This window comes from Vombatus ursinus, unplaced genomic scaffold, assembly GCF_900497805.2.
Source record: "Vombatus ursinus unplaced genomic scaffold, bare-nosed wombat genome assembly UNPS02006779.1, whole genome shotgun sequence".
NCBI lineage: Eukaryota > Metazoa > Chordata > Mammalia > Diprotodontia > Vombatidae > Vombatus > Vombatus ursinus.
Window position 1 is genome coordinate 17,380,502 of NW_020946557.1, and position 23,818 is coordinate 17,404,319.

The 23,818-nt window shown below is 36.3% G+C and overlaps 1 protein-coding gene across 2 annotated transcripts in view; it reads left to right on the forward strand.

Annotated features, from left to right (window-relative positions):
* Positions 1 to 23,818, forward strand: part of NCOA7 (nuclear receptor coactivator 7) — a 167,848-nt gene that overhangs the window by 59,399 nt on the left and 84,631 nt on the right. For both annotated transcript variants that reach the window (XM_027848569.1, XM_027848568.1), the window contains exon 3: positions 20,770 to 21,011. In XM_027848569.1, coding sequence (XP_027704370.1) covers positions 20,770 to 21,011 — 242 coding nt within the window. The remainder of the gene's footprint in view (positions 1 to 20,769; positions 21,012 to 23,818) is intronic.

The window sequence follows — 23,818 nt, forward strand, 5'->3', positions numbered from 1 at the left end:
AACCCTGTGATTGGTTGCCGTTTTTTAGTATTTAAATAATTGTCCACTCTTCTGTAATGAATTTTAAATGCATTCTTAATGTTATGTTTTGAACATATAATATTCTCTTAGAAATATGGTTGATTTTTTTCAATTCTCTGAGTTCGCCAAGTAATATATTCTTTGGTACTTTGAGTCTCTTTAGAGATTCAGTGATGTGGCTTAAATGCAAACATAAGAATAAAGTAATTTAACAAAAATCTTGTACATATTTAATGGTGTTATTGCTGATAGATGTTTCTAAATCAACAGGCCCTGAAGCTTAGTTTTTTTGCTTGAGTGATTTTTAAAAATCTAATATTTGCTGGAAATTTTCTCACTAGTTATTAAGAGGTTATTTATTTTTCTCTATCTCTAAATATTATTTTCATTACATTTTTATTCTATTTAAAAATTTCCTGTAAGTCTTGTGCAAAATAAAGGCCAGTTGAGTTTTCTCTTGAACAGCATAGCTTCATACGGAAACATGGAAATCTATGGGATTTTTGGATGAATGTTTAATTTTATGAGCAGTCTTTAAAAAGCAGTTTTATAATTAGGCAGTAATTTTTGGCATTAATGAATTTAAGACAAAATAAACAGGTCTAAATCCCTAAGCCATGATTTTGTTGTTGATCACATTTTTTTAAAAGAAGAAATTCCAAGGTGAAATCAAGATGAAAGATTCTTTTAAAAGGCTGTTGATAGGAGGATTTGATTGTTCAGATAATTGAATATAGTGAGTTTTGTGTCATTTGCTTGTTGGGGATAGCAGGGAGTAGATCTTAGAAAAAATGGGAGGGGAGATAGAGAGGAAGAGAGGAGGCAACAAGGCTGTAATCTCTAAATAAGGGATCTTATGTGTAGCAGGTTAGCATCATTGCTCAAGAGACAGAACAACTTGTTAATATTTTGGATTTTTAGACCATAGACAAAAGGGATAAAATATAAGGCTTATTTTCTTACAACATAAACAAAAAGGACATGCTATTAAAGAATGAATGTCTTTATTTTTTTTAAAAAGCACATTACCATCCATTTGTAAAGTTTGATGGGCCTAACTAGATCCATAATTAATACTTCTTATAAGATAGCATATTACCTAAGCTAAACTTTTTACAAATTCAAGCTTTCAGCAGAAATGTTGATTTATTCCTAAATTCATTCTTAAATAGGGATTCCTAAATAGCAATGCAATGTAGCAAAAGTAAAGAGTAAAGAGACCGGGCTTTGTATGTAGGGTCCAGCACCGTGAGCAAGTCACTTCATGTTTCTCAACCTCAGTTTCCTTAACTGTAAAATAGGAATCATAATACTTGCACTCCCTGTATCACAGGGTTATTGTGGAAAATGTCATTTTGTCAACCTTAAAAGGACATAGGTTATTATTTTCAGGTAAGTTTTTTCCCCCCTTTTTGATCATCTCTGAATAACTTTTGCATACATTTAAGAGCATTTTGCTTGTTATTTGTTAAGTTACATTTAAGATAGAAAACAGTCCCAGTAACCACTCTATTTTCTGTTTTAAGTCTTCATAGCAGATCTGCTTTGTTCAGTGGCCTGTTGCTATGTGAGATGGCTTCAGGAAGCAAGAATTTTTCTGTTCCTCCACAGGATGTGTGTCTGTGCCGTTTGTATTGTTATATCTGGATGCTATTTCTAGCAGATTTGGAGGAGTTTTTTTTTCCCTAAATTTTAAATGTTTTACTCAAAATGAACTGTTTGCACTAACTGACAAGAGATTACAGATTGTTAGGCATTCTAAGGAAGTCAAGAGCAAGGAAAAATATTTTGGCAAATCTTCCAGTTTCCTTTGGCTTTGCAAAGACTGTAATTTATTTAAACAATGAGTAAATCAGATTGTAATCACTAAAGATGGAAGAGAGCTTCTCCCCTTTCAGATACATTTAAAAATCTATTTTTGAGTCATTGATAATAGCTCCCACTTACATAACACTTTAAGATTTACAAAGCTTTTTCTAATAACCCCATGAAGTATATAGTCTAAACATCATAATAATGAAATCTTAAAGCTAATGTTTGCCTGGGGGCAGTATTGTATAGTGGACAGAGCTAGCCTCAATCTAAGTCTCTGGTTCTATGGGACTTCAGAGGTCCCAACTCCAGGACTCCAGCTCCCTGATTTTAAAGATAAGTAATGTGGCCCAAGGAATTAAATGACTTATCCAAAGTCATTCAGGTAGTATGTATCTGTGTCAGGTTCTAACCCTAGGTAGGCCCGGTGTACCTTCCACTGTAATATATCATGGTTTGTTTCTGACACATGCTTGCTCTGGAACCCTGGACAAATTAATTAACCACTCAGTACCCCCAACTTTCTAAGATTGTATATTGTGTAAGTTATCTGATCTGTGTTGTGTGGATCAGCAATCTAGGCCCATCAGATTCTTGTGTGTGTGTGTGTGTGTGTGTGTGTGTGCTTCTAGAAGCATGACGTTAGTGCAAAAGACTCTGGGTAGCTTAGGCACTGAATCCTTGGAGGACTCTGGGAAAGTTCTTGCCTTTAGGCAGGCAGGGGCTTTGAAAAGTTTGTACTACTTGCTTGTGTAATTTTTGATAATTCATCTTACATTAATATTTTACCTTTCTTGAAATGGTGTAAAGGTTCCCCCAGAGTTTGCTAGGCTTCAGTAATTCTTATGAATATATCCATTAATTTTGTGAACAGTTCTCTTGATTTATTATTCTCTGCTATGTCCTTCCCATGTTGTGCCTCGTACCCTTTGATTCTTTTCCTCCAAGAATATAAAAAGTTTCACATAGCTGGAACATTTGGAAGAATCTTACATTGAAAGAATCTCCTCTTAGAAATTCTGTGATGAGTCTCTCCCATAAGACCATGACTATATTTTTTATAAAAGAAATATGCCTTGGTCTTGCATTTAGTAGAATACTGGTATTCATTTCTTCCACAGTTGGTAGGGGGAATTCCTTATACCAATGATATCATAAATCCAGCACACACAAAAAAAAGTATGATATTTTCATCACAGTATAAGGTTTTAGGGCATGCCCTATGAAATCTCTTTGATTCTTCTTCCAGAACTTTACATCTGGTCCCTGCAACCAGTTATTTAATGGTGCCTCTGTTTTTAGGTAGTTTGGAAGGCAGAGCAAGTCAGGTATGGACAGCTCTGAGTAATACTTCGGGCATGCAAAACCATGAACCTTGTAAATATATCAATTCATACTCACTAGTATATGTGTATGTATGTATGTATAAATAGATAAAATGCATGTATATCTATGTATTTGTGTATTTGTGTGTATGTGTGTAACTGTTATTTATAACAAGCAAAGTTGTCTAATGGGAAAAGGACAGGATTTGGTATCTGAAGATCTGTGTTCAAATATGAGCTCTGCTACCAGGTCAGTTAACTTTTCTGGGCCTCAGTTGTCTCAGCTGTAAAATGCAATAGTTCATGAGATCGTAGACCCAAAGAATTAGAAAGGGACCCCAGACATCATCTAGTCCAACCTTCTTATTTTACAGATTAGACTAGATAATCTCTAAGGTTCTTTCTAGCTTTCAATATTATGACCATATGAAAGTAGAAAATAGCTAATTTACTTTTGATTATAGAGAAATCAAATAGAAAATATGGCACAGGAAAAAAAAATTGAAGTACAGAAGTATACTTCTAAGGGGCTCAGTAGATAGAGTACTAGACCTGGAGTCAGGAAGACTCATCTTCTTGAGTTCAGATCTGGCCTCAGACATTGACTAGCCATGTGACTCTGGACAAGTCACTTACCCCTGTTTGCCTCAGTTTCCTCATCTCTAAAATGAGCTGGAGAAGGAAATGGCAAAGCATTCTAGAATCTGCCAGGAAAACCCAAAATGGGGTCTTGGTCATGCCTGAAAACAAAAACTATAAACGATACAAAGTGTCTCTCAGTGGTTCTTAATGAAGGCTTTCTTTCACTTTAGCTCTTGCTTAGAAAGAGCAATGATTCCAGAGTATAAATGCCACATTATTACTACTTATGATCATTGCTAGTAGCAGCCCTGCCTTTAGCTTCTCTGTGTCTCAGTTTCCTCATTTGTAAAATGGCGTCATATATTTGCACTAGTTACCTGAGGGGATTGTTGTTAATGAAGTGCTTTGTAAACTCCAGAGTGGTTATGGGAACATAAAGCTATAGCCTATAATTATTATCTTCCTTACTTAAGGGTTGTTTTTGTCAGTACTTCAGGCACCTAAGAGACATTCGCTACCCTGCTTTCAATTCCTTCACTTCCAGAAATTATCACATTGGCTCAAAGGATGAAGGAACCTAGCGGGTCATCAAGTCGCTCATTTTACAGATGAGGAAACTCTGAATTTGAGATGACAAACCTTAGGTTACACGGGAAACTTGGAGTGAAAAGAATAACTGAGTTTGAACCCTGGTTCTATTTCCTATTGCTTTGACTTCAAGGGAAGTACTTCACCTTTCTCGGCTTCTTGTCTTATGTATAAAATGTAGGTGTCCTTAATCTGGCATCCATGACCTTAGTTCTTTTTTTAATATGTATATTTTGATAACTTTATTTTATTAAATTGGCTCCCTTTGCAATCCTATTTAATTTTATTCATTTAAAATATTATTCTGAGAAGGGATCTGTAAGTAAGTCCTAAAGTGCTAAAGTCCTAAGTGCTAAAAAGGCCCATGACAACCCCTGGACTATATGATCTCTAAGTTACTTTTTTTTTCTTTTGGCTAGGCAACAGGGTTGTGACTTGCCCAGGGCACACAGCTAGTAAGTGTTATGTGTCTGAGGCCGGATTTGAAGTCAGGTCCTCCTGAATCCGGGGCTGGTGCTCTATCCACTGCGCCACCTAGCTGCCCCTCTAAGTGACTTTCCAGCTTTCAATTCTATAATCTTTCCTATAAGAGCTAATAGTAATAGCTAGTGCTATTATATAGCACTTTTAAACGTTACAAAGCACTTTATAAATATTATCACATTTTATCCTTACAACAATAGTGGGAAGTAAATGCTATTATCATCCGTCTTTTTATAGATGAGGAAATTGAGGCAGGCAGAGGGTAAGTGACTTGCCCAGGGTCATATAGCTTAGTAAGTGTCTGAGACCAGATCTGAATCAGTCTGAATTCACTAGGCCATCTAGATGCTCACACTGCTATAGTAGATATGGATTTGTAAGCCAGTGTTCCAACTCCAGTTTCATTGCTCTTTTCATTATTTCAAAGAGAATAGACACAAGGTGGAGCAGCTCTTGAACGCCTACAGTGTGATTACTAGGAGACTCTAGAAGTTACCAAGGCAGTTGCTACTTCTTGTTTTATATAAGGAAAAATTGGAAAGTAAAGGTCACTGGAGAGAAAAATTAGACCTTGATTGCCTACCTTTGACCAGTAATCGTGTCAATGACCTCTATCAGAAGGAAGATTGCATCCCTGGATTATCAAGGACAATTTTTTGTGTGCATCCTCTCCTGACTGAGGATCTGTCTTTGGGTAGTTAGTTAGGTAGGTAATTTTGGTAGATAGTTAGTTAGTAGGCTAGTTAGGCCAAAATGAGAGCCTGTGTTACCAACAATTCTGGATATTTATCACCTTTAGTGTGTTTGCATCAAAAAACTTAAACCTGAAGTTTTTCTTTTATAGCTGAGCATACTTATTTTCTGTTCCATTCAGAACTGGTGGATCTTTCCACAGTAGTCGTATTATTGTAATTTAGAGCAAAGTAAAAGAAAAAAAAATGATTTCACAATTCGAGGGAGTCATCTTGGGACCAAGTACATATTTAGCAATCTTCATCCTCTTTCAATGATTGACCCTTCTAAATCCTTTGGTGCTTTGACCATTGTCCTAAGAAAAAGATTTTCAGCACATGTTCCATGGTGCTATTTTTTTCTTCTTCTGTAGGTTAATTTTACATGTAGATTTGATTTGATTTTATATTGTTGCAGACTGGAATTTTCAGCAGAAGTTGATGACTGGCCATTATTAGGCCAGTTCCAAAATGTAGTAGACTATGTAAGGAGCTTGATACTCCACTAAATACTTTAGGTTAATGTTCCCCTGGGGAATGGAATAATAAATGACTATGTGCATGTAACTTAACTATTATCAAAGTTAAACAGAATCCTCTTTTGTGCACAGTAAAAGATTTAGTAGGATTATCCAACTCATTCTTATATAACTGAAGAAGAGAATGGAAGAAAAGAGATGAAAATCTGACAGAATTACCTTAAAGGGAAAAGGATATTGTCCAGAAACAAAAGTGAATTATAATGTGTTAGTCTCTGAGCTTGTATGTATACACTAAGGACCTTCAGCTTCTACAACACAATTTCCATCGTTGCTTAAAGGGGCTCTCCATTAGCCATGAAAAGAACTATGCTGTGACTAGCAGCTATGTAAATTCAGCTTTACAACTAGTCAAACTAGTCAAACTAGTCATCAAATAAATCTTGAATAGGATTAGTCTGGAACGTAGACATTTCAATGACTGGCAATTAGTGATAATATTCTTTCAACAGTAATCAGTGATACACATACTGAATTGATTCACTGATATTTGAGAAAAAGAAATTAACTGACTTTTTGCTTTTTAGCAGCCTTCATAGATAAATTTAGCTAAAAGAAAACTCGATCTAAAAGGGTAAAGTTTTAGAAAGCCACAGAGATTTAAGGAAGGAGAAAGGAAGGAAATAAGTCTTTTATCACATGCCTACTATGTGCCTGATACTGTGCTAAGCCCTTTACAAATATCTCATTTGATCTAAGTTGGCCCACTACATACAAAAACACATACACATACACATACATCTGTTTCTTTCCATCCTGTCTCCTAGTCCCTAGTTGACTGAGACACTTTAAGCAGAAACCATCCATTAAAAAGTTGGGAACTCTTCTAAAATGAAATGGAGGGGATTCAAAAGGAAAGTGTTTGGGGTTATTTTTTTCCACTTGATTTATCTAGATAATTAGAACTTCCAAGCATGCCCAAATTCTACACTTGCATGTGTAAACACAGCAAGAATGGTTAATTTCTATTAGTTAATACTAGCTGACAGCAGTTTCATTTATAAATTTATCTGCAGCTGTGATTTTTGACAGTCTGATTCTATATTCTTACATTACTTTTTTATTCCTTCATTCACTAAATATTTTTGGAATATCTCCTTGTATATAGTGCTCTGCTAGGCCCTATGCAGGATTTAAAAAGAAAAAAAAGTTTGATTCCTTTGAATTCTAGAAGTCCTTATCCAAACTCCCATCTACCCTGATGAGTCACGGTCCTCGGACAAAGCTCATGACTATATCTCCCACTTTGGGCTCTAGGGATTTTTCTAAGGAGCAATGGGGAGTTGCTTTTGCTATTGACTTGAGGCTACATTTTGAGCTGTTCTCCTCAATATTAACTGTTAGTTGTTATTGTTGTTGTTTGTCCTTCATTCTCGAAGAGGACCGTGACATCAGGGAAGTGATGCCATGACATGCAAGTGAATTGGATTTAAGTGAGGGAGGGCTGTGCAAAGTCACCAGCCTCACTTTCTCCTCCGGAACCATCTGGGTCCAATGGCAAGATATTGATCAGGGCAACTGGAGATGGCCCCTGATGCAGTGGGACACCATGGCCTTTTTAAGCTAAGGTCTTTAACAGGTCTCAGTTTGACTGAGGCAATGCCCATTCAGTGATTAAAGCTAGGTGAGAAATGAGGCAGAGAATGACCTCTATTACCCAGTTTAAAAAAAAAAAAACAACCTGGGTGTGGCAGACACTCAAGAGTTTCTGGCTAAAACATAAACAATTGCTGTTTACATTCATGGGGCAGGGGCTCACAAATAATGACCAAGTGGGGCTTGGCCTGAGACCTACTGTTGGCCAATTAATGAAAGCCATAGGGGTTTACAGGCTAGATTAACCACTAGTACTAAGTGCCCCAATGCCATTTTAACAATTAAAATCAATTAGGCATTACATAGGAATATTTATTGAGAAAATATAGCAAGAAAGAAATATAAACATTTCCACCCGACACCTGGGAGGCACTCAGGGTATACCACTTCATTCTTTGGGGAAAGTGGTCTCAACCTTAAAACAGTTGCTAAAAAGCATTCTTCTCACCAAGTTCACTTCCAAATGTGTCATAGCCAGTGGATAACTTACTGTGCCTCTCTTGGCTGAGTTTACTGCTATGCTGGGGGCAATAGGACTTCTCTCCTCCTTGAGCTCAGCTGTTTGAAAAAATTTGCCATGTACTTCGCCCCCTGAATTCCTAGCTGCTTGTTCTCCCAATCTTTTGATGCTCACAAGGTTACCACATAGTCAATAACTCCTCCTCAAAGTAGGAAAGACCCAATGCAGGATGGCAAAGAATGGAGTCCTGCATTCATTCTTTGAGGCCTGAGGCCTCTCTCTTCATCCAGAGGCTTAGAACTTGTCTCCTTCACTCACTGTAACCAGCCAGGTAGGAAATAGAAGAAGCTTTGCCTGGACCTTATCATGCATGCCATCAATACATTAAAAGTCCATTTCTTTGCCATGTGATTAGCAGATGTAAAGTTAGCTGTAACTAAATAGTTGTCACCACACACGTTCTCAGACCCAGGCAGGAATTGAATCAGCCATGTACATTCATCAGGGCTATGCTTGTCCAGTTCCCCAATACAAAAGAAATGATACTAGAAAACAATTAGATTATAAAGTACTTGAGAATTGTTACTATAGACTTGAAGCCTTTTTCTTCTCCATACTTAAATACTTAAAAACAAAGTGACAGTAATTCTCTCCCTATCCTTATAACATAAAGTAATGAGACAGAATTAATTTTTTAAAATATAGTAAAAAAAAAAAAAAGCAAGTGCTACCTTTCCCAGTAGTCAACTTCAGAGGTTGTATGCTTATTCCCAACACAACAACTGGCTAATTTTGTGCTCAAAAAAATAATATAAAATTTTTGCCCCTCTCCTAATAATGGCTTGATTTGTCTGGGAATGTAAATTCTTATTTTACATATTTTTCTGTGCCCCTTTGTATAGACAAAGCAGTTTCCTTACTTGCCTTGCCCTTATTAATAGCTCTTCAGGGATACTACCATTGCTTATTATAGTTTGGAAACTCTTTTGAAATTGTTTCCAGACCCAGTTAATAAGCCACATGAGAAAAGCAAACTCTCATTTCTTTATAATCACATGATGATTTTACTTTTTTTGTTTTAATAAAAATCCATGTTACCTAGTCTGTTCCGATCTAGTTTATTTACCAGACTTGACTCCAAATGCCTTTTGGTCGTTTCTAGAAATCATATTCACTTTCACAGGTTGGAGATTATCACCTCTAAGGATATTCAAAAGATTGTGGTACAGGCTTTGAAGGTACTTCTAAAAAAGAAGTCCAGGGGCAGCTAGGTGGCACAGTGGATAGAACACCAGCCCTGGATTCAGAAGGATCTGAGTTCAAATCCAGCCTCAGACACGTAATACTTACTAGCTGTGTGACCTTGGGCAAGTCACTTAACCCCATTGCCCAGCCAAAAAAAAAATTAAAAAAATAAAATAAAAGAGGTCCAGAAATGTTTTGAGTAACGGCAAGATAATGGAACAAGTAAATAAACCTCAAGGTGACTACTTTTGATGAAAGAACATTCATTTGGTTATATAAATTATATTATAATTGCTATTAAAATTATACATATATACACGGCCATCAACAAGCATTTATTAAGCACCTTTTTTGTACCAGGAACTTTATGCTAAGTCCTGCAGATACAAAGAAAGGCTAAAAATAGTCTCTACTCTTAAGGTGCTCATGGTGTAATGGGGGAGAGAACATGCAAAAAAAAAAACAAACCCATATGCAAAGGATATATACAGGATAAATTGTAGATAATCGGGAGTAGAAAGACATTTATCACTGAGAGAGACTAGAAAGGTTTTCTTGTAGAAGGAAGGATTTTAGCTGGGATTTGAATCAAGCCAAGAAAGCCATTTCCAGGGAGGAGATGGAGATGAGAGAGAGAATTTGAAGCATGGGGGGCAGCCAGTGAACATTCCCAGAGTCTGGACCCAGAGTGTCTTGTTGGAGAAACAGGAGGCAGGCCGGTGTCACTCAATTGCAGAGGATTTGGGAGTGAGTAAGGCATAAGAAGACTTGAAAGGTAGGAAGGGTCCAGATTATGAAGGGTTTTGGAAGCCAAACAGGATTTTACATTTGACCCTGGAGATGATATGAAGCCACTGGAACTTATTGAATATGAGCATCAGACCTGCACTCTAGGGAGGTCAGTTTGACAGCTAAGTTGACAATGGACTGAAAGGCTTAATCATTTTTTCTTAACATTACAAGGGTGTCAGAGGAGCGTACAGGCTGTCCATTCATTGGTTATCCCATGGTCTCACCATGTGATCAGCCTATCTTTTTCAATCGGATATTTCTTTGTTGACATCCTTTATTCTGGTTCTGTTTCATAGTTTCTTGTTTATAATGTGTTGTGGTGTGATAACACTCATCATGCACACTCATCATACTCCATTACCTAGCAAGGATACTGCAAACGTGGATGCTACAACTAAAACAGGGTGTTACGGTGATCTGTTTATCAGCAAGTTGCTATAGCTGGGAGTAGTTCTTTGCTCAGAGGAGGCAGTACATTTTGAGATTTTTAGAGAAAGTTTAAATGACTGTCAAGCACTCCCAAGCTCTGGACTCACATAGACCAGGTACAAATGTGGAGGCTGCTGAGGGAATCGTCCTTCTCTATCTAGAAGGCCAGATTGTTGGATTCTCAAACTGGGCAGTTAAAGAGTCAGCACTCCTCAGAAACTCCCTTAGACAGACAGGGTTCAGGAATTTGCACTGTCTAGGTCACCAGGAAGAGTACATTTCAGCCTCTGCCACAAAGCAGATGTGCTTAAGTAGGACTTCTTCATTTATTTCTTAGCTGCTACAATCTCTTGAGCCAGGAAAGTCCATACTCAGGTCATTGGCCTCTGACTTCTGTTCAGTAAAGACGGAGAAGAAAGGCAAATGTGTCCAAGAACACCCTTCTTGTACTCTATGGGTAACCAAGTCACAGTTGCCTCTGCCACAAGGCAGCTATTACAAGCTCAAGGTAGAGGAGAATTTCACGACCACCTACTGTATCCTTTCTGGAAGAAAGAAAGAGGTAAAAAGAAACCCAGAATTCTTGAAGAAGTCTCCTTTTATAGGCCAACATAAAGGGGTAGCTTCTCTGGCAATATTCCCAGTAGTCTGTGCCAAGCAATTTGGTTTCTGACTCCTTCTCTTCAGGTCACATTGTCATCCTGGTACCCTCCTCTCCTCATTGGTGATAACCTCCCAAGAGTTATTGTTTTGGAAAGGTCTCTAGCCATACTTCAGCTCACTCTTGCCCCAACTGCCTCTGGATTCTACTTCCTGCTCCTCACCTCCACGTTAACTCCACATAGGTACCCTTACTCCCTCTGCCCATTCTTTCTAGAGCCTTTGTATATGTTGTCTTCCCCCACTAGAATGTAAGCTTCTTGGGGGTAGGAGCTGCCTTGCTTGTATTTGTATCCCTAGCACTTAAGACAGTGTCTGGCACATAGTGCATAATGAATGATTCATCCATCCTTCTGATTAATACAGCCCCACAATGTTACTAAGCACTTGTCTATACCAGTAGACAGGTCACCCTCTATGTGAGGAAGTGTTTTCGAAAGTCCTGGACAAAGGCTCACTTGCCTATAAGCTCTTCAAATTGGAAATGCTCTTCAGGTCAATATCTTACACATGGTCTCAAGCACTGGACATGATATCATCCCTACTGTTGGGGGAGGTAGAGGCTGATAATTCTGCTTGCGTTGTGGAGTGCTGTGTTCTGTACTGCAGTAAGGATAAAGCCGATCTGGGCATCTGTATTAGGTCTAACACTGATGCGATGAAGCCGTAGAGAATGGAAGGTCACCAGGCTGCCTACTGATGGGAGAGTCAACTCAGCCTGGAAAAACACAGCAGGATAAAACATCTATGCTTATCAGCATTGGGATGAGGGGTGTGAGCAGCAAAAGTGTTTTCAGCTTGTGGGACTCAGTCTCAGAAACAAACAAACAAAAACCAAATGAACTCAAGCCCTGCTTAGCTTAGTAGGTGAGACTGAGAGACTGGGCAATTCAGCTTACAGGGAGTCAGAGGGGTTGGAATTTCACCAAAGATCCCAGAAAACAGGCAGAAAAAGAGTAGGAAAGGCTGGTGGAAATCAGGCAGAGTCCTCAGGAGCCTAGGCTACACCTGTATCGTGTCCACTAAGCTGTTACAAGTATAATGCTTCCACTCACCTAGGTCACCACAAGCAAAGCCCATGCAGATGGGAGAAACATTAACTGGGTTGGGAACGAAGCATGAATTCTCAGAGTGACTGAGGCACCAAAACCTGGGAGGAAAGGTTAGGAGGACAGAAAAAGTCCACTGTCACATTTGCCCTTTCACTAATGGGCTCTCGGCTGGTTAGACCAGGGAATACCAAATGCTGATGGACTTGGGACATCAGAGAGTTTTATTGTTTGGGTATTGTTCAGAAAGAAGGGATTGTCCCTCTTCTGAAAAGCAATGCAGAATCATATTTTTAAATGCACAAAGTATTAATAGGATTGTAAATGAAGCCAATTATGTTGAAATACAATGATCAAAATATTAAAAATAAAGTTCAGTTTAAGAACCCCCATTTAATTCTAAGTATTAGACAGGTAACAAGGGACCATATCTTCTTTTTTTTTTCTTTTTTTCCTTTTTTTTGGTGAGGCAGTTGGGGTTAAATGGCTTGCCCAGAGTCACAAAGATTGTGAGTGTTATGTGTCTGAGGTCGGATTTGAACTCAGGTCCTCCTGACTCCAAGTCCTCTATCCTCTATCCCCTGCGTCACCTAGCTGCCCCTTGGACCATAACTTTTAAACTTTCTGTCTCCTCCAGTGCCTAACATAGTAACTTTCACACACTGGGTTCCTAATAAATGTTTGCTGGGTGAATGCTGAATTTTCCTGATAGGTTTTATTTACAGAAAAAATCTTTAGAGAACAAGGTTTACATGTTTCTACGTAAACCTATGAACGAAATGTGTATTCTGAATGCCCCATGAAGAACAGTTTTTCTATGACCAATTCATAAAGGTATTCATAGAAGGTATTTATTTACTATCTTTCAGCAAAGAATTTGAAATAAAGTAGATGCCCTTTGACTGGGGACTAGCTAAACAAAGTATGGTAAATGAATGTAATGGAATATTGCTGTGCTGTAAGAAACAATGTATGTGACGAATACAGAAAAGCATGGAAAGATCTACGTACATCGATGTAAAGTGAAATAAGTAGAGCCAAGAAAAAGAATGTACACAATAACAACATGTAAATGGAAAGAACAATCACACAACAAAAAACCCAAAAGTGAATATAACAAAATTATAAAGATCAAGCATGACTTGAGTGAAAAGTTTGGAGAGTATGACCACAACTCAGTCCTTCATAGAGGGTCCAAAGGTGTTATATATTTCACACATTTTTGATCAGTTATGCTGATTTTTTTTTTCCTCTTTATAAATGCATTTGTTAAATAGGATGAATTGGGAAGCAGAAGGGGAAAGAATACTGTGGATAATTATAATGATATAAGAAACAGAAAATATCAATATAAACATTATAAAAAAAATACTGCTATCATGGCTACTGGTCTGTTTTGTGAACAGTTTATACCAAACACATCTCCCTGTCTGTCCTGTTTCTTAGACTATTGACAGTTTTTACTTTTGGCAGGTACATAAAGCCAGATTTCTGCTACTTAAGGCCTAATCAATCAGCCAATCAATAAAGCATTTATTAAGCACCTAGTATGTGCCAGGCACTGTACTAAGCACTGGAGATACCAAAAGATGCAACTTGTGGGTTTGTTATTATGAAGTGAAACCCTTGGGTAGGAAGAGCATTCAGTCTCAAACCACTGACTTCACCCTCGCCCCTCTCATCTTCAATGCTGCTCTGAAGTAACAGCAGTAGGTGGGCTTGATTGTATTTGGATGATAAAGGTTCACCACCAGGCAGTGGAAGGGTGGGTTTTATTTAGAAGATAAAACTTCACCACAAAACAGCTACTTTTGCTTTTTTTCTTCCTGAACTTATCATAGAGCTTTTCATGTGGAAGACACTTCAGATATGATCATCTAGTCCAACCTCCCTCATTTTATAGATCAATTAACTGAGGCTCAAGGAAATCAAAGGACTTGCTCAAATTGTCCAGATTATTTAGTAGTGAAATAATATTTTAAAACACTTAGCATAATGTCTGGTACAGAGTAGATACTAATTTTCCCCTCCCCTCTAACTGACTAGGCTTGATCATGAATCTTAGCTTCCTGTTCACTGAGTGCTTTTCCACTCTGTCATGGCAGTAATTCTTAACTTGGTTTTACAACATTCCCAGATGCCCTAAAATATTTCAAGAAGTATTATAAAATTCTCAAAACAAAATTAATTTGAATTACCTTTAATTTTATTCTAAAAAAATATATATATGCTATGCAGAACTTTTCAGAGGAGTGTAGGAGATGTACTAATGTCAAAGAAAATGTGATAGAGTCACATGGCTAGTAAGTGCCAAGTGTCTGAGGTCAGATTTGAACTAAGGTCCTTCTGACTCCAGGGCTGGTGCTCTAACCAATGTATCACCTGGCTGCCCCTTTTTAAAAGCTGTTATATTTGTTTTTATTAATCTTGTTCCCTCCCCCCATATAATAATCACTTACTTTCTTTTCATGTAAAAGACAAATTTATTCACTGTACTATTGTGTTATCTCAGCATCTAATTCACTTATTCTGAATATAACTTAATAAATATGATATATAAATATGATAATAATAAATATGATATATAAAATATATCATAGCTTCTTTAAAAGCCAGGTAATTTTAGGTTACACTGTAATAAATGTTGTGATTTTTATTTTTTAAAAGTTTTTTACACATTTGGGTGATTAACTTCTTTAAGGTGATTTTCACACTGAAGAAAAACATTCTTTAGTGATTACATTGAGACCTTGATGTATTCTCCTTTTCATACATTTGCCAGAACTTTTGTTCTTTGTGCTAGTTATACCAGTAGGATTTCTTCTGTTTTCCTGTGGCTCAGGTTCCCTATCTCCTTAATGCTTCAATAATTTCATAATCATACTGTACTTAGGACACCTCACTCATTTTCAAAGCCAGATTGTAATTTTCCTTGCAAAGGATGACTTCAGAACAAGCTTTAGAAGCAGGAGAAATTGGACTCAGAACAAAGCACATTTTAAATTTTCCCAATTGATTGAAAGAGGAATCTTGAAAACGAGCAAATTTTCATATCAATGTTCACTTCTTTTTTACTTTAAGGCTTTTTTTTTAAATACAGATTGTAGATGAATGACATTTAATAAACTATTTTTCTTGGTAAAGTATATTTAAAAGGGCTTCTTAAATAAAATGCACACACACAAAATTAAGCTTTTGCATTCCCAGGCTTCTAAGTCAAAAGTACGATTTATTAAATAGGAATAGTCCTGAAAATGAAAAGCTAATTTTATCTTTTTACCTTCTCATACAATAAACACCTTGTTGGCCACAGAGAACAGCAAATCATTTGCTTAAAGATATTAGAGAGGATCACAGGAGATAAAATGGATTAAATAAAACTGATTACAACAAAAACTTCTGCACAAACAAAATCAGTGTGGGTAAGACTAAACAGAAAATAGTTGATTGGGAAAGAAATCTTTGAAGCATATTGTTTCTCTGACAAATGTCTGAAATCTAAGATATATAGGGAACTGATTCAAATATCTAAGAACAAGATATTCTCCAATATATAAATAAATGATCCAAAGATAAGAGAAACATGATGGAAAATACTATCCACATCCAAAGAGAGAACTATGGAGTTTGAATGCAGATCAAAGCATACTATTTGCTCTTTTTTTTTTCTTCTGTTTTATTTTGTTTCCTCTTTCTTGTGGTTCTTTATATTGGTTCTAATTCTTATTACAAAGTGACTAATGTAAAAATATGTTTAATAGTAATGTATATGTATAACTTATATCAGATTGCGTGCCATCTTGGGGAGGGAGGGAGAGAAAAATTTAAAACTCAAAAGCTTATGGAAGTGATTGTTGATAAATCAAAATAAATTAATAAAAAATGAGAAAGCAGTCTTGAAGGGAAAAAATACAAGCTGTAATAATAGCTACATGAAAAACTTTTCAAATAATTAATAATGAGAGTGGAGATTAAAACAGTTTTGAGATTCTGCCTTAAAGCCATTGATAACTACTGTGGGACAAGGAGGTTTCTCCAGTATTTTAAATAACATTTGATGAACTGGTGTGGGGGCTTTGAGCTTATTTGATTGAAAGCTATGGATTATCTTGGGGCTCAGGATAATAAGATAAACTATAAGAACAAGTCAAGGAGTAGGATGTAGAGTGACCCTCAAATAAGATTGTTAACTTCTGTAATTCTGTTAACATCTAAGCAGTCATCCTACTAATTCTATTACACTTAGGCATCACTTAGTTATTAAAATGTAAGTAAGCTCCTTGAGGGCAAGGACTGTTTCATTTTTGCCTTGGTTTCACCAGTACCTAACATTTTGACCCGTAGTAGGGTTTTAATCTATGCTTACTGATTATGTGTGCCCTGAGGCAAAAACTATCCTTTCCTTCCCCAACCACATTTCAACTTCAACGAAAAAATTGTAATGATCTTCTTAAGAAAAGAGCTAATTTTCTTACTAATTCAATGATAATTATCCTTAACTTTTAAAAAACATTGGTCTGAACAGGGGCAGCTAGGTGGTGCAGTAGATAGAACTCCAGCCTTGGAGGCATGAGGACCTGAGTTCAAATCTGGCCTCAGACACTTGACAGTTACTAGCTGTGTGACCCTGAGCAAGTCACTTAACCCCCATTGCCTCACGAAAAAGAAAAAAAAAATAGTCTAAACACAAAAGACTTGACTACCAAATTAAAAAAGTGTAACCTTAAAAAATGTTAGAAGGGGAAAGACTGAGCAGGAAATGTATCACATCAGCCAAACTAACAAAATCTTCCCCTTAAAGAAAACAGTAGTTTAAAGGCGCTTAAAAGTATTTCCTCTCCTGGGAGGAGGATTTTTGCAGTTGTGCTCATAGTTTTTTTCACAGTTTCAAACTAGTCATATTCCTAATACTGCTGATATCCTAGGGGTGGGAGTAGTTGAGAGTGAAAGGTCATGTTTACTTTTAAAATGAGAGAAGTAAGCAATTGTGAAAATGTTCAAATATAACTTTAAAACTTCTCCTAAACAGATAGTTTGGAATCAGTGCTATTTTGCAGTTCTTCTTGAAATTATGCAGTTTGAGGTTTGCTGATTTATGACTGAATTTGTCTGTGGGAGGAGGGGGAGAAACAAAAGAAGTGAAGGAATTTGCCACAAGTGTGTTTTAGAGTGTGGAGGGGGGGAGAGGGGAAAGCTTTAGGCTATTCATTAAAAATATATGCCCCAGAGACAAATTTAATTGTCTCCAGTACAAAGGGGAAGCATTTATAAGTGACTTTCAGTTTAAAGTAGAAAAAAAATTATTAGCATTGTTAAGTAATTAGAAGTTTCAAACTGAATCGAAATAGTCTTTGCTACCTTCTTTTCCCTCTCCTACCAGACTTATCTTTTGAAGGGTAACCCAGGTTCAATTAATATTTTTTTATTGGCCATTAAGGGTAACATAAGTCCACAGCAAAATTAATACAGTAGTGGAAAAATTCGATGTGAGATTGTCTCTTTTTGTAGACAGACATTCTTCTCAGGCACTCTTTACTGATTGCTTTGCTTGTCTCCATGGTATCAGGAATATTGAGTTTTAATTTCAGTTCTTCCATAATAATCCAGATTTTGGGAAAACTTGTTTTATTTGAAGATTTTGTATAACTCACTTTGCAAAAAAGAACCACCTCCTCTTTTACCAGAGCAATATTTCAAAGTTTGACTCATGACAGAAAAGAGAAAAGTATCTATTCATTATTTTCTGAATATGATTCTTTTACAAGACTCCTATTGTCTATTCTGGTATTATTTTTTTAGATAGCCAAAAAAAAAATGGATGACTGGTCTGCACTGATGGGAAAAGTGTTGGTGTGTTGCACGCTATGCCTGCCAGGCAATTTTCTCATTTATTAGCCAGTGGAAAACTGAGATTTTGACTGCTAAGCAAAGAATAAGAGCAACATGACATTGTTGGAATCCAACACCTAAGGAGTCAAAATATTTTACAAGTATCATAAAACTTAATTTATCCTCATGCCATCATTATGAGTTGTGAGGAAACAGACTTTATCACCTCAACTTTATAAGTAAAAATATTAAAACGGATTGTTGGAGTAATTTACTCCTCATTTCAAAGCAAGCCATTGGCAAATCTCAACCCTAAAATTCATTGTCTATCAACTCATGCCATTGACTTGTTCTTTCTACTTACCACATTTTTTTTCCATTAGCACACATTCAAATTGTACATGTTCTCAGAAGGGCAAAGGAAATCTAAAAGAGGAACTGAAATGCTGACTATGCCTTAACTGAAGAAAAAACAAATCAGTCTTAATTTTTTACTCAGTTAGGATAAGTAGTCAAAGGATGTGAACAAATGTTTCTCAAAAGAATTGCAAACAATTATTAGTATCCATATGAACGATTCATCAAAATAATAAGTAAAATGCAAATCAAAACAAGGATGAGGTTTCACCATATACCCAGCAAATTGTCAAAGATGGCAAAAGATGAGAATAGTCAATCCTGGAAAAGCTGAGGGTGCACAAGCATGTTAGTACACTGTAGATGGAACTATGAATTGGGCCATCCATTCTGGAAATCAATTTTCAGTCATGTCTGACTCTTCATGACCCCATTTGGGATTTTCTTGACAAAGATACTGGAATGTTTTGCCATTTTCCTCTCCAGCTCATTTGATAGATGAGGAAACCAAGGCAAACAAAGTTAAGTGACTTGCCCAGAGTCCGACAGCTAGTAAATATCTGAGGTCACATTTGAATTCGGCTCTTCCTGACTCCAGGCCTGGAGTTTTATCCACTGTAGCATCTAGCTTCCCCCTGGAAAGCAATAAATAATTATATTAAGGAAAAAAGTGACAATAATGTCCATAACCTTTGACCCAGAGATACCACCTCTAGATAGATATATCACCTAGGCCAAAAGGTCAAAAACAGAAGGAAAAAAAGTCTCATTTACACCAACGTATTCATAGAAGCACTTTTTGCGATGACGAGAAACTAGAATCAGAGTAAATATCAATGAATGGGAATGGCTAAGCAGATTATGTTAGATGAATGCAACGGAATATTATTGCACCTTAAGAAGTGATGAATATAAAGAATTCAAATTTACGTGAACTAATATAAAGTAAGAAGAACCCAGAAAATACAAGGATGAAATACACAATGACTACAATAGTGGAAATGGAAAGAACCACAAAAACAACAAGAAAAATCATGAAACTGAATACTATGTAATTATAATAACTAAGCTTAGCCCTGTATAAGAGATAAGAAAATGTGCCTCCCTCCCTCTGTTATCTGCAGAGGTGTAAGCCTATGAGTGTGGAACATTGTATACACTGTCAGAATTTGGTTGGCATGTTGATTTTTTGGAACTGTCCTTTTTTTTTCCCTCTCTTTTATTCTTTCTTATAAGGAAAGGCTTATGGGTGGGAGAGGATATGCTTGGAAGCATATATTCAGAAACAAAGATGATAGAAAAATAAAAATATAAATAACATTTTAAAATTTAATTCAAAGTATTACATTCAAGCAGTTTAATATTTTTAACAGAAATAGGCATTATCTGTGTTCTGAAGGAGTTTCCAGTCTTATTGGTGAAACCCTGTAGACTAGTGAAAGAGTATTTAAAAAAAATAACACAAGTGCAAAATGTGAATAGACATGCTATATACTGAATTTTATAAAACTACTTATTTACATTTCTGTGGCTTAGGAATGGTTGAAAGCATAAATTGGGGGAAATGAGTTAAATAGTATAGTTCTTCTTGTAATAGTAAACTTTCTGCATCCTAGGCAATTAATAGCAGCAGATTTAAAAGCACATTGATGTAAATTAATCATTAGTGGCTAATATCTCACAGATATTAGCTTGAACATCAATTTAGAAAACTTCAAAAAAACAGTAAGCATAATTGTACTTTGTATAAGAAACCCATACTGTGAGATTGCAAAAGAGGATTTATGTATCCCTAAGGAAAAAATGTATCTTTAGAAAAATCCTTACCTTTCTTCAGGTCTAAATAATGCACCTTTTTATAGAATTTCTTAGAAATAAACTGGAAGTGGAGCAGCTAGGTGGCACAGCGTATAGATCACCTGCCCTGAAGTCAGGAGGACCTCAGTTCAAATGCAGCCTCAGACCAAACACTTGACACTTACTAGCTGTGTGACCCTGAGCAAGTCACTTAACCCCAATTGCCTAAATAAAATTTAAAAAAGAAAAGAAATAAACTGGAAGGAGCTCAGCATTTTAGCATCATAAGAATTTAATAGTTGCAAATGGGAAAAGTAAATGTAATTAGCAGGAACATATAACTGAAAACAATATAAGAAAAGGACTTCAGTATATCAATTAATCAATTTTCAGAAACCCATGAAGACAAAAAAAAAAAAAAAAAAAAGTTACCAAAGTAGTTCCTTTCTAATGATGTTTTTTACCCCCTCCTAGGTTGAAAAAGAAAAAGCAAGCCAAACAAAATGCTGAGACAGCATCAGCCAATTCTCGCAGCACCACAACTACTAAAACTCAGGCTGGAAAAGAAGATGCTAAAGCAGTTATTTCTGAACAAGATAACTGCAGCATTCCTGTGGAAGAGGCAGAATATTTAACTGATGAAGAGAAAAAAAAGAGAAAAAATAATCAGTTAAAAGAAATCAGACGTACAGAGCTAAAGAGGTATTACAACATAGGTAAGTTATAATATTGCTTTCATTTTAAAAACAAACTCTATAATATAAATTTATATTTTGTAAATTATTATATATAATATTTTTATATATTATATAATATAAAAGTTACATACAAAATATAAAATTTTATAATAGTAACTGTCTTGCTGTGAAGATCAAATTACTTGCATTTGTTTCTCCTGTGAGAGATATGTTTATGCTAATGTAATCAATAAGTGACTGTACCTAGTAAGGTTAATTGTATGGGTAAGAGAGTAGTCCCTTCCTTTGGAATCTGGGAGCTTGGTGACTTATCTCTAACTACACTTTCCTACTCCAACTAGGTGTCCCAGAGATGAATTATTTTCCTTTGTTCAACCTCTGTTCCATTCTGGAGGCCAGAAAATTCACTGTAGAGGATGCCAGTCTACCCTTCCTAAGTCTTGCTTACCCAAGACAGTGTAGCTTAGAGGTAAATGGTCCTAAGTCACATGGTTTGTCTGACTCGGCTATTTGGAAGCTTATAAGACTTATTAATAAAAAGATTAAAAGTATAAGAACCTCAAAAAAAACTATAAGAATCTCTTATAATTACTGGTAAAAAGCTACAAAGATAGAATGAAATCTTAGCTATTTTGGATGGAGGTTCAAACCTCAGGCCTTTTTAGTTCTGTATATGCCAGGTTCTTCACTGGCTTTCTCCACTGCAGTCCCTCAATACCCAATTAATAAACAAGCATTCATCATAGAGGATTTGTGACCATTCATAGTTTTATCTGAGACAAAGTAAAAAATTAGAAATAGCTTGAAGAAATAGAGGAATAATATAGGAAATGTTATACTTTACAATAAATTTCATTTTATTATCCTTGAATTACTTGTTTCTACTTTGTAGCTCAGGAAATATTATACCCATTTTGGAAATGAGAAAACTGAAGCAGACATGTTAAGAGACTTATAGAATAAAAAAGTATATCGTGTTCATTTTAGGAAATTAAACATAATTAAGCTGAATTATTTAGTAGCACTGAGCTGAATAGATCTTTAAGAACATATCTAAGATGATCATGCCTGGCTTCCAGACAAAACTATGTCTAAACCAGAAGTAGTTAATCTTTTTAAATGTGTCATGGACCCCTTTGGCAGGTTTCTGTTGAAATCTATGGACCCTTTCTCAGAATTCTCAGAATAATATTTTTAAATGCATAAAAATAAAATATACAGGATTACGGAAGAACAGATTACACTGAAATACAGTTATCAAAATATTTATTAAAAAAAAGTTCATGAACCCAGGTCAAAGATCCCTGGTCTAAGCTATCCTGGAAAGATAGTCTTCTGTTTGACTCTCAAGTCTCTAATGGGAAAAGATTTTACAGCTTCCCTTAATAATATATTCTGGTATTGTATAACTTCTATAAATGTAATTGAATCCATTCATCCATCCAACTGATATTTATTAAGAATCTTTTATAAGAAAAGCATAGTACTAGGTACTGAAGGATGCTCCTTCAAGAAGCTTAAAATGTTGTATGAGAGATAACGTATATATTCAGATGCATGCAATGGCACATAAGTATGCCGTGAGCTCCTTGACAGCAGAAACTGTTTTCTCCCTCTCCTCGTGTCCCTAGTCCTTACTTAGCATAATATCACATAGATTGTAGGTTTTTAATATGTACTTGCTGAATCTGAGGAGGAAAGACAGTTGGTATTTAATAAATGTTTATTGAATTGAATTGAGCTGAAATACAATTTTTGCCTTGAAGGGATCAGGGAAGAATTTGTGGAGGAGGTAACTTTGTTCTTTGTATACCGGGCAGCTAACACAGGCCCTAACATAGTAGTGTTAAATATAAATATTTGTTGAATTGAACTGAATTAATCTGCATCTTGAATCATGGGTAAGAATACAACAGGGGAAGACAGAAGAAGAGTAAGAAGGCAAAGGAGGGTGTTTTTGGTATTTTGACCTAATCTAACCAATCCCCTGAAACTCTTCTTCATCCAAAAGCTCAAACTCTAAAATCACCCTTTGATCACGATTTCCTGTGCTTCAGCCATCCCACTGCCCCACTCCTTCTAAATCCATTGTTTTAAAGTTATAATGACCTCAGGTCATGGAATCATACAGAATTTGAGAGTGAGAAGAAACCTCAACAGCCTAATCTAGTCCAACCAATAGAGGAAAAGAATCCCCACTATAGCATACCCTACAAATAGCCATCTGGACTATGCCTGCAGACCTCCAGGATGGAGGAACTACCACCTCCCAAGGTGGCCCTGTTTACTTTTTAATTGCTAGGAAGTCATTCCTGACAGCAAATTTAAGTTTTTCTCCTTGCTACTTCCTTCCCTTGTTCCTCGTTCTGCCCTCTGGGGCCAAACAGAGCAAATCTAATCCCTCTTCCTATTACAACCTTTCAAATGTTTGAAGATAGCTATCAGATCCCTCCTGAATCTTCTCACCAGATTCCTTCAGCCTTTCTTTACATGGCATGGACTCAAAGCCTTTCACCATCCTTGGGATGATCTCCAGCTTATTAATGTCCTCCTTAAACCATGGCACTCTGAACTAAACACACTACTCCAGGTGTGGTCTGACCTCAGCTGAGTCCAGAACAGCTATCATGTCTGTGTTCCAGAAAACTTTGCCTTTTGATTGCAGTGCTCTTTTGACTGCCAAATCACACTGCTGATTCACAATAAGTTTACAGTTCAGTAAAACTGTGAGATCTTTCTCACACAAACTGTGTCTGACAGCACCTTTCCCAGCAATTAAAATCAAGTGCACTGGCCTATACTTTACAGACTTTTTCTGAAAATTG